We start from the raw sequence: 12,149 nt of genomic DNA, 5'->3' as shown, positions 1-12,149 counted from the left end.
CCTTTACTTTTTAATTTTTGTTCCCTTATAGCATACACGTAGCGCGTAAAATATTTTCTCCTTTTTATGTAATAAGATATTTCAATAAAATATTCAACAAAATGCTTGAACTCTTAAAAATCGATAATGGCGCTTTATAGACTTTTTGAAAATTTTTGATAAAACGTGTTTGTAACTGTTGCAAGAATACTTTTGTGCTCAATTATTTTATAGTACATCAATTTGAAAGCAAATGGCGTTTTTTGCGCGAATATCTTGTTTCACTCAGGTGGTGTGATGTTACTGCCGTAAAGTATTACAGTAACGTAGATGTATGCGGCGTAAGCACGCTTTTTTGACGCGGCGTGAAATTTCAGCGAAATGTAAATTCATGAATTCTCTGGCAATCGGATGCGTTTAATTGAACATAAATTAACGGGTCACTATTTACCGAGTCGTTTGATTTAGAAAGCCGTGTCGTATTTACGAGATGTAGAGAACATTGATTTTTTTTTCGCGAATAATCATCGATATTTGTCGCTCGCGTTTGTCTAATGTGGTTTAGAAATGGTTTACGGATGGCATGCAATCAAATATAGCGGTAAGAGGAAAATTACACCGAAAACATTCGTTCTCGTCGAATATTCTGTATTTTGTCTCCATTCAATTAATATTTTTATAGTAAACTGTATTTGGTTTTGCATAAATTGTTATATGAAGTACGCTTTCTTTGTATTGTTAATAACTTTTATCAATTATTTTAATTAAAATGTTGATTGGCGTTTATTAAAAAATACTTTGTAAAATTATATGATTTACGATATGATTAATTTTAATATGAAACTTTTTTTTTTTTTTTATGAATGTATGCTTTATTTATATTACTATATTACAGGTTTCCATTATTCATTTCCATTATATCATTTATTTAAGATTCTACTTATGGTTATAGTAGGTATATGTATAATTAGATGAAATAAATTATGCGTTGTGTAAATAAGCAGCACCTTTTGTTCAGCACCTTTACATCTGCAACGTAATCCCAATACGGTGACACACGACATCATTGTATGAACTAATTAATTAATGAATAAGTGAAATGCTATGTTGTGGCTGAGTAATAAATGTATGCGCTACAAAGCCGATAACATCTGTCAGCTGGGCACTGCATGCTTATTTATGACGTTATAAAGCGTGCCAATAATACATTTTTATGTATATTGATTGCAGCTATGGTGACATTTGCCAGTATATACAATAATTATGTATATGTAATTTATTACATTTAATTTATTTTAGTACAAAAGAAAGATATAATTAAGATAGAATATTTTATTTAAATAAATTTTTTTATCATTTTAATCAATTTTTCAATATTGCGAAAAGTCGCGTATAGATATGTGTTTTTTCGTCACAATCCATTGCGTGACACGCATTCCAACGATCGGGAATGATTAATATTAGACATTCGACGTGACGATTATATATTCGTGCGACAAACTTTCAGATATATCCCGACTCCGAGCATCGAGCGCTTCATCGCGTAATATTGCGTAAATGGATTTGTCGTAAAACGCCTCATTATTTCATATCGCGGATGCTTTGACCGGATGCAATAACGTTCATTTCTATGCAATAAAGTTATCACAGACCGTGTCGGAGCTCAATGAAAGGATTTCCTCGATAATAGGTTGAAATTCATCGCCAACGGCGACGATTTATATCTATCCATCTCTGCAAAGTTTCGCAGCGATCACGCCTCGCTCGGCAAAATTGAAGCGACCGACGACCTTTACGAATAATCGGCAAATTTGCCGTAATGTTATAACGAATATCGTGACAGAGAGCTGGTGCAATCGGACGCGAACGCAGAGAGAATATATAGAGAATGTAATGAAAATGTGATAACAGATCAAAACAACACGGCGCAGGAATTTCACAATTGATTTTATAATCTCGCCGTAAAATATCATTTCTACAGAATTATGTTTTGCGATCGACGTGATTCTATTTCTACTTTTATTTTTCATTTAAATCATATAAATTTGATCTCTAATATCAAAGGAAAATTTTATTTTTATAAATTATACAATAAGGCATATAGTTTATATAATTTTTAATTAATTATCTTAACATTTTTTTATCATACCTTTTTTTTTTAGTACAGTAAAACATGGCTTAATTAAACGTAAAGCGTTAAAGTAAGGCTCTACTTGGGTTCCTCTCCTTTGTTGTAGATCGTGACGCATATTAAGTAGCCTTATGGAATAAGTAAAGAGTTATGCCATAGCGTGTAATAGTAATTTATTATTTGCCTTACTTTTGCCATTGTAACTCATTAATATTCTACGCATCGTTTGCTAAACAGATGGCGGGAAACACAACGGTGGGTAGCACACTACTCGACGAGGAACTTCGCCGGATTCTACTAGAACGCGAGCAAGAATGCATGAAGCTGAAAGACGCAAATACGACGCTGCCACCGGGTAAAGTATTTTTTTATATTTGAAAATAAAGGCGAAATCTCTCTCCCGTGATTGTAAGCGAATTTGCGAGCGAGAAACGTACGCGTCTACATTGTATGCAAATTTTATCGGGACCTCCCTCATTTGCTTCGACTTGATACTCGATTAATCGTGATTGCACGCTAATGTATCTGATTCTCGTCTAGAAATTAGACGTTTCGTTGTTAGTTCGAGTAGAGAAAAATGAGAGAGTATTAGCGTTACACATGCGTGCATGTGCACGCGATGCATGCGTGGGACGCGTATGCGTCAGGCTATGCCCCAAGCGATAATTATGTAACACTAACGGCTACATTATGCATTATATCAGAAACATGCCCCGTGTAATTAATTATAGAAAAATATATTTTATTAAAATACCCTCGCGATACAGTAATAAACGAGTGATGCTGCTCTTAGAACAGCATTGTCTTCCGAATATATCGTTTCCGCGAATCCAGAGAAAGATAAAAAATGTAACGAAATGACGTACTTATACAGTTTGTGTCGCAAGTTTCTTCACTTGTTCTTCTTTGACTTAATCACTGCGCTGTTCTTCTTTGCACAAACGGGTGACCCAAACAAGAGATTTTTCAATTTCCGTATAATAAACAGCACGATACAAAGTGCTGCTATAATCACGGCAAGTATAAAGGCGTAAACGTCCAATAGATTCTCTTGCCACCAATAGAGATTAATGGCCGGTGATTGAAGCACGTTTCCGTACTTTGCGACGTACTCTACCCAAAATATGGACGTGTTCAGGGCACTCATCGGTCGATCGAGAAACAACTTTGATAGTTTCTGTGCATTCTCGCTGAAACATGCAAGAGAGAGAAAGAGAAAGATATTTACTAAATATCGATATAGCAAAATCGATGTTTACTAATAAAAGCAATTACGGCAAAAAACTCGAAAGCGTATAATCGTATGTTTGTCGGTTGCTTTACAAAGATTTTCATTCGATGATTCCGCTTTAATCTCAAAAAAAAAAAAAAAAAAAAAAAAAAAAAAAAAAAAAAAAAAGCACGATCCATTTTTCATATAAATTTTTCATTTTTCCTCCTCTTGTCCTGCTGAGTCGAAGCGTTTGTCCTTCGATTTTTATGCGCAAGACGTGTTTCATATGGATTCATGCACATGGAAGGGACATGGAATTTTAAGACACATACCGATTGACTAGAATTGACTCGCGATATGCGTTGCAAGGTTGAGCAAAGTTTGATCACAATAGACAGCGCACGCTCTATTTGTTCCGTATTATATGCAATCGGTCGCGGATCGATATGCAAGAGCTAATAAGATTTAAAGCAGTGGATCTCGATTTTTCAAAATTCTTTCCGATATGTAACTGCTATTTGCACAATTTTACCACGTTAACTCTAACGATAAGTGTAAAGTTCTTTTCTTTAAACAAAATTATTTTATTTTTGAAAGAAATAAACCAACAGTAGTAAGATTATTATTAAGCAAAATGGGGAAAGGGGCTGAAACAGTCTTGATCAAACAAATTTTTAATAATAAATAAATAAAGTTAAATATACTAGATACATGAAAAAAGAAAAATTTAATAAAATTAAAAGATTTAATACACATATATAAATTTAATTATTATTTTGCAACTTTTGAAATAACAGAACATTATCCAATTAACGAAATTTTAAGTCGCCGTGCTTGCAAGGTTTCCACACGATTAATGTTATGATTTCATTAATTTCGATTGAACACGTTACGATTAATAGGCAACTGTCCTTAAAGCTTCGACGTTCATAGTATTTAAGTATTAAGTATATTAATAATTAAGTATATTTAAGTACTTACCGATAGGAGGGATCCTTCAAGATGTTATTTAATGCCAAAGTTAATTTCTCCTCGGTAACATCGTTTATTGACCCGAGCGAGATAGCCATCTTCTTGTTGACGTAATTTTGAATATTGATGCGCTGATCGCCGAACAGGGGGATACCTATCATAGGAACTCCGCAATAGACCGCTTCTTGCGTTCCCATGCCGCCGCCGTGCGTAATGAAAGCGCGTATATTTTTGTGTTCTGCGCAATTCACATATGTACATTAGTTTTTCCTCTTTTACGTTGCGAGATTGAATGCGTCCAACAAATACACAGAGCGTGAAACTAACGACGTAAATTTTAATTTAAAAACCGATCTATCTTTTTGTATCAATAAATAAAAAACCGACTTACAAAAAAATTTCTATTTTTCGAAAAATATGTTTTATCATTTTGAATACTTGAATATTTCCGAAATTTCACTTAACACTAGTAGCTCTTAAATTTACAAAATCTTTTTTTTGAAACGTCATAAAAATATTTTTCTTTTAACTGAGAATAGTATTTTTGTAATCGTTTGATATGATTGGCTAAAATTTTGCAATCCTTATCTCTCTCTTTCTCTGCTTGAAACTCCTACATACGTATTAGAAAATAGAGATTACAAATTATAGAATTTTCATTACGAAAAAATTTGTTCGAAAAATAACTTTCTTTTTCTTTTCTTTTCTTTTCTTTCTTTTTTTTTTTTTACAGTGAGATCGCTCAATTTCTATGCAAATGCTATTACAATGGGCAAAAACCATGGATTTTCATTGTAAATAATGATTCTAATGAAGATTATTAATTGTAAGAAACAAACATAGTCTATCATTACGTGTAATCGACTTGCAATAATTATGTACTTAGAATGGAGATTTGCGGGAACCAAGATTGCGTCATGACATTCTTGGGTAATCCTGGCAACAGATCTTCTTTCTTCGCGACTTTCATCAGCACGCGAACTGGAGCGATCTTCTCGAACGACGCGTAGATCTGTCCGATCAATTCTTTAGAGAATGTTTCGATCCTCACCATGGAACCGAATGTAAAGTAAATGCAGCCATCCTTGCTTTCATCCAACCATTTTTGCACTTCCTACATTATTATTTTAAACGCATAACATCACGAAATAAGTAAATCTTTAGATCTAAAGATTGTTGCTTGCAAAAAATTAGATAGATTTGAAAAGGAGGATAATTAAATTACATTAAATTACGGAATTTGCGGTACACAACAATATAGTCATCTTTTTATATTTATCTTAATTGTTATGCGCATATTTATATACGATTATTGAAAGAAAGATTTCGCGCGCGTTTTTAATGAAAATTTTATGGCAGAGAAAATACAAAATAGCTCATTCATTATCACACACACACACACGCACACAAAATGCGTATATAAATATTATATTTAACAAAAAGAGTAAAAAGTATATATGTATATTTTATTTTTAAAACGTTTTATCTTTAAACATAAAATTCTGTTTTCTTTCTCCAAATTTTTGAATAATTTTACATTATATTTATTTGAACAATAATTTTTATATTCTCTCCGTCAAATAATTATATTTTATTTATAGTTATTCCCTGCTGACTTTTGGGGGAAAAAGAAATTGTATTTATAGTAAAGAATCTATGTAACGTCAGATCTCATTATACACAGGAAGAACTAACATGCGTTATATGAATAATAATTCACGGGAAAAGCAAGTTTGGTTAAACATACCGACGATGGCGGGTCGTCGTCGTCCTTGAGATGCAAACCGCCGACCTCGATCACATTAGTGGTCATTGGCCTAATTCCATGTAACGAGTAATGGGAATTGACCAGATACAAAGACAAGTCGTAATACAAGTCCTTGATGTGCGGCACATCTATATCAAAGTACTTCTTTACGAATTCCAATTGTGAATTCGTGTAATAATGTATTTGCGTGGAGAGGTAGTTCGATAACAGAACGTTCACGAGTCGTTCCTTGAAATTCATCTGTTGACCGTATGTCGAGAATAAGCTCGGGATGTAAGCGGGGTTCATCGGATTGCCGGACACCTCATTGAGCCAGTCGTGAAAAATACTGGTCACCGTGCCGACTATAGGGACTTTGAGATGACGACCGAAGGCCAGGTAGCACGGCGCCATGAACAGCTGTGAATCGAAACACATTGCAATTTATCGATCGATTAATTATTCGCAAACACAACATCTCGTAATCACACTCGCGACATCGAAGCGCAAAGTCGCGCGCGTCTGTTCCGCCATTTCAGAGGAGACGCGCGGTTATACACGGATCATGACCATTTAGCAATGTATTGTAATACATATACATTGTATATGTATTGTAGCTCGTATAATTGTGAGTTACCCTGCGTTAGTATAATCGTGTGTAGTTAAGTGTGTAGTTAACTGACGCAACATGACGAGATGTGGCAGTGATATTGTTGAGAGGTGAAACGTAATGTCCCATTATGGCACATTACTACACGTGATAATGAGAAAAATAGACGTGACAAGGAACATTGTGAAGTGGCAAGCGTCATGTTTTATGTTAATTATACTCTGAGAAGAACTTGATACACATAGTAAAGATGTTGTACTTGAGGCGCGTTTACATTAATAAATACTCGTATTCCTATATTCTTAACAAATGTAATGCTATATCGGAATCCAAAAATTCTTGTAACACGGTCGCACTGGTTTTATTAGCGCATGATTTATTTTTGCAACAGAGACATTATCGCGAATTTCCGTATACAATTACGCGAATATAAATTCAAAAATACAAATAATAGCTCGTTGAATAAGGCAAATTGAATTGATGCAACAATAATCATACAATATAATTCGCTTCGAGATTCAAACATTCTCGTCTTATTATATCGAGCGCGGCAATTTTATATGTCATACCTCATCATCTAACTCGTTATAGTTGCGTTTTCTACTTTATTTCGTTCTTGAATCTTTTACACAAATGCATAATCATATTTTAAATATAGAAAGAAAGAAAGAAAGACGATGCAACAAGGGAAACAAATAGACTTTTCATATAAGAGCGCGATATTATTTTCGTCATTGTAACTCCTAACTTGTGATTTATCAGATTAATATATAATAAATATAAATATATAAATTTTAAACGGTAATATAAATTAAGTAATTATAATTTCTATTTTGTTATTTATTACATTAAATTAATGTTGAAATTAATTTAATTAATCATCCTTCAATAAATTATATGCAGCCTCTTTCTATTACTATTATTATTATTATTACTATTATTATTATTATTATTATTATTATTATTATTATTACTATTATTAATATTGTTGTTGTTGTTGTTGTTGTTATTATTATTATTATTATTATTTATCGTCATAATATTATTATAGAGATAATGGAACTGGATTTTCTCTGTTAAAAGTTGTTTCTCTTGTTACACTAAAATATTGCGACTTTAATGAAATCTAATATAGTGTTGTGTTTTTGTAGTTTATCATAAATATTTAATAATTAATTAATAATTAATGAAAACCTTACAGGCTGCAGCGCGAGTCAGTTAATTAATATTTCATTAAAAGCTGTAACAATTTCGGTTTAATAAAATAATATTTGCTTTCAGCGAATATTTCTCTAACCGCGTTTTATTCAACTTTATTAATTATATATATACACACACAACACACGCGCGCGCGCGCACTTATCATTCGATTTTTGATTAAATAGTCATTTAGTTGAGGATTAAATCAAGTCTTGAATTAACAATTAGTTGATTAAATTTAGCCTTCTCTTTCTTTCTTCATCATTTTTCATTATCATTTTTGAGCGATAAAAACACTACATACAATGTCAAACTGTTTGTTATATATATAATCTAATTTTTTGATAACTTATTGATTTTGTAAATTATATTTATCTTTTTTCCGCCGATTAATGTTTTCTGCGCAACTCTTTTTTACAAACTTTTATAATTAGAAAATATTATATGGAAGATTTATAGCGCAAAAGTTAAATAAAAAAAGTAAATACGGATTTTGAAAAAAAAAAAAAATATATATATATATATATATATATATATATACAACCATTATTCGACATATACACTTATAGAATTGTTACGAGGTAACATTGTCACGATATGTATATAAAGTATTTCTTCTACCGAATCATATTGTATTTAAATAAAGTTCTTTTAGTAAGTAGAGGAATTCATTATTTATTAATAAAAATGTCGAGATACGAAACAATTTTTGCGTTCTATAAAATCAAGAAAAAAGCTGCTTTTGGCGAATTAAGCTCCTAAAGCGCGTATTTATTAATGGAATTTTACTCTGTTCATTTAATGTCAAGCGAATTTTACTGACAGAGAAATTTAAATTTTAGTTACAAAGACACTAAGGTATATTAAGAATTTTAAAACTGCGAAGAGAGTAAAATAATCTGGCACATTTGAAGAAAAAATTTGTACAAAATCTTTGAAAATCGGCAAAGCACTTTAATACAGATTTGATCAGTTCAAGAGTGGTAACATTATATAAATATACGTACGTTAAACAATAGAAATTTTTTTATCACATACGCAAATAAAAATGAATAAACGTGCACGCATATTCGAAAGCATCTTAATACCTCTATAATAACGACGTCGTAAGGAGGATCTTGCGGCGGATTCTCGATCAGTTCTCGCATCTTCGGATGATCGAGCAGTTTACAATTCGCCGTTCCGGCTATATAAGTTAAAAAGGCCACGGATAAGGAATTGAATCCTTTGATATCCGACGCGGTGATATTGTTCGTAGCATACGGGAGACTGCCTTCCAGGCTGATATCCGTGTAATTAGGTATCGGCTTCTTCAGCGGGAAATGCGTGACCACGTCCACCTGATGACCGCGTTTTGCCAAGCCCTTCATTAATTCTTCCTGCATGACCCAGTGACTCTTGCCTTGTAACGGGAACACTCCGAGGATCCGGTAACCGTTAACAACTTGATCGTAGGTTAGTATCGCGAAAACAATCCGTAGTAGCTCCATGCCGATTTGATAGTCGTCACGATTCTACGTTTAATACGCGTTATATCCAATTTAACCGACGTGCCTGACAGAATCTCTGATACGAGTAACAAGTGGTAGCTGGTCAAGTGCGATGACGAATCGCACTATCTCTGAAAAAGCATTAATCACTTGTAAAAACAAGATGATACATTTTTTTTTTTTTTTTTTTTTTTTTTTTTTTTTTTTTTGTCAGATTTGTCTTTGTATTATGTATAATTTCCATTTAAGAAGAATTATACGCTAGCTCCTATTGGTATTTCAGAACTGTATGCCTTGTGTAAATGTACGTTTCATATTTATAAATATCAACGGTTCACTAGTCGATAATATCCAAAACAATCACTTTGTCCTTCAATTTATTATGTCTCGTATTCTTAGATCGCTACTGTATCAATATTAAATGCGAAATTTCTTATCACGAAATAATCATAGAAATTTGCAAATAAGCTTGCTTGTATTAATTCTTGAAGGTAAATTTTTCTATCGTCGATATAAATAGATTAGAGACTCTTAAAACCCAATGATATAAATTTTGTGCTTAAATTTCTGTATGCGTGTTTTTCTTACCTTTTTCTATCTTCAAAAATCTCTTTATTATCGATTTCGAGCGTCACCGTATATGACGCTATATTACAATCAGATAAGAAAAACTGCCAATCACTCACTGTTCGATAATACAACGATTGCTTATCAAGTTATACTAGTTGACGAAAGAGACAATTCTAATGTGTTTCGAGATGTTTGTTAAACATTGTTAAACACACATATCGTCCAAAGAGAATATATTTCACAACTGTACAGTACTGACAATCGTGAGAGCACTGATCGTTCTCTCGCCAGAGGAAAGATAATATACGATAATGAAAGAGATGAGTGGTGGTGGCAAAATGGTGGTACGTCTCCGATGTTATGTTTTATGCGTGATGGACTTGAATCTTTTGTCGAAATCTATCTGAAAACCTTTACGAGAAATACCAGAGTATGGTTTCCACTTCATTTTTTTTTGTCTAACTTTTGCAATAATACATATTTTCGTCTAGTACGGTTTATTCGTATTTGGACACAATCTTCAAAATAAATAGAACAGATTATATTAGCGAATTGCGCCGAATCATCGCAATTTAAATCTTTTTAAAATAGTCTTTTCACAAAATATTAATTTATGATTTTAATTTTGTTTCTTTTATGATAATAAGAAAAGAATATTATCATTAAATAAGAATAACTTTTTCAATGTAATCACTCGTTTATCTCCGATTTTCTCTTATAGTTATCATGCGTTTATATAATTGTTGCGATATTCGTTAAGAAATGTTATGTTACATATCAAATATTGTAATATTAAATATTGGCACTTTTTCTATATTAATCTTAAAAAGCTCTACTTTGAACCCAAATGGATTTCGATATTTTTATCTTCCGCCAGAATTTTCATACGAAAAAATTCATGGAAAAAATTTCGCCGCTTTTTCCCAAGCAAGTATTTTTTACGCATAACATACGTAGATGCACAAATATGATGTAAAATAAACTCGAGAATTCGTTGAATCTCAATGTGCAGTTTAAAGCTACCCGCATTTTATGGCTAATACATAAAAGTCAAATTTTCAGAATTTTCTTCTTTTTGCGTTCGCAAATATACCCAAGTATAATAAAAAATATATATATATATATATATATATATATATATGTATATATAATTACGATGATATTCTCCGAGATTTTTTTAACAATTTTGCATGATAATCTTTGATTGAGCAAAAATTAAGTAACAGAATTTGTCAGGAATCTTTTGGTTTTCAGTTTTAAAAATAATTAAACTCTAAATTAAAATTCCATCAGAGTAAATCCATAATCAGAGTAAGTTTGAAGGGTAAATTTCATTATTCGTTTGCCTTATTGAAATTTACTTTATCGTGCGAAATTTTATAATTTAAAAAAGATATTTTTATATTTCAAACTTTTCAAGATTTTCTGTTCAAAGTAATTTTTCTGAGTTTGATGCGCATAAGGCAGTTTTTTTTTGATTGTATCTAAAAGCGATTCTATTAGCCACAGGGGTTTTCAAAATGTATGCACTTTGAAATTGTTTCTAATGTAAAATATTTAAGTAACATCTATTTTATGTACGCAAACGCACAATGCTCTACTCGGACATATACCATATATATATAAACGTTTATGTGACGAGTATTATAGATGAATGAAATTTTTATAACAGAGGTGGACACACACAAACGTTAGTTTCGGAAAATTTGCTTGTGTTATTTCTGCAAATCGAAGGGAAAATTTTCTATATGGCTTTTCCATTTTCGTTCTTTCAGTGACGCGCGGTCGCACTGAATTAGTATTATGTTCCTCTCTCAGACTAATTACACGAGGGAGGAAAGAGGATGATTTTATTTTCAATAAAAGATGGCAAAATTGCGAGAGACCTCGAATGAAATCCGTGTTATCAGCGTTTCTTCGAGAATTGAATCTTGTGAGCAAATGCAAACTTTCCCCAAGCCCGTAACCACGATAGTATCCCTTAAACGTGATTTTGTTATTAATGCAACAAGCAGTAAGAAAGTTGGTTCATCTTTCATACATAATGTGTTATATAACTTCTTTTTATATTTATAAAAAAAAAATGTATTTACATATTTATCCATAATATAAATGATGTTGTGACACTACGTAGATAATAAAAAGAAGTCAATTATGAAATATCTCAATTATGATTTTACATACACGCACACGCACGCACGCACACAATATTCCGGAATTACAATAATTTATCGACC

The 12,149-nt window shown here is 32.0% G+C and overlaps 2 protein-coding genes across 10 annotated transcripts in view; one reads left to right on the top strand and one right to left on the bottom strand.

Annotated features, from left to right (window-relative positions):
- Positions 1-12,149, top strand: part of Dh31-r (Diuretic hormone 31 Receptor) — a 71,605-nt gene that overhangs the window by 12,241 nt on the left and 47,215 nt on the right. For all 9 annotated transcript variants that reach the window (XM_070304329.1, XM_070304321.1, XM_070304326.1 and 6 more), the window contains one exon: positions 2,348-2,465. In XM_070304329.1, coding sequence (XP_070160430.1) covers positions 2,348-2,465 — 118 coding nt within the window. The remainder of the gene's footprint in view (positions 1-2,347; positions 2,466-12,149) is intronic.
- LOC138937755 (UDP-glucosyltransferase 2) lies at positions 2,836-10,369 on the bottom strand. The gene is made up of 6 exons (XM_070304320.1): positions 9,931-10,369; positions 8,941-9,473; positions 6,043-6,462; positions 5,178-5,409; positions 4,305-4,533; positions 2,836-3,300 (listed from the first exon to the last, which is right to left on the bottom strand). The coding sequence occupies exons 2-6, from the start codon at positions 9,340-9,342 to the stop codon at positions 3,003-3,005; spliced, it is 1,581 nt and encodes a 526-aa protein (XP_070160421.1). The 5' UTR covers positions 9,343-9,473; positions 9,931-10,369; the 3' UTR covers positions 2,836-3,002.

The sequence above is a fragment of the Polyergus mexicanus genome, unplaced genomic scaffold, assembly GCF_030449975.1.
Source record: "Polyergus mexicanus isolate NDT 795.1 unplaced genomic scaffold, iyPolMexi1.0 SCAF_11, whole genome shotgun sequence".
Lineage (NCBI taxonomy): Eukaryota > Metazoa > Arthropoda > Insecta > Hymenoptera > Formicidae > Polyergus > Polyergus mexicanus.
This window is presented reverse-complemented; position numbering and strand designations above follow the sequence as displayed.

Excerpts from the sequence above, each read along its gene's own strand:
- LOC138937755 (XM_070304320.1), bottom strand. The coding sequence starts at position 9,342 with ATGGAGCTACTACGGATTGTTTTCGCGATACTAACCTACGATCAAGTT. Across the intron at positions 6,463-8,940 it reads ACGACGTCGTTATTATAGAG|CTGTTCATGGCGCCGTGCTA; the intron begins GTATTAAGATGC and ends TTCGATTCACAG. Across the intron at positions 3,301-4,304 it reads TTGAAGGATCCCTCCTATCG|CGAGAATGCACAGAAACTAT; the intron begins GTAAGTACTTAA and ends TGCATGTTTCAG.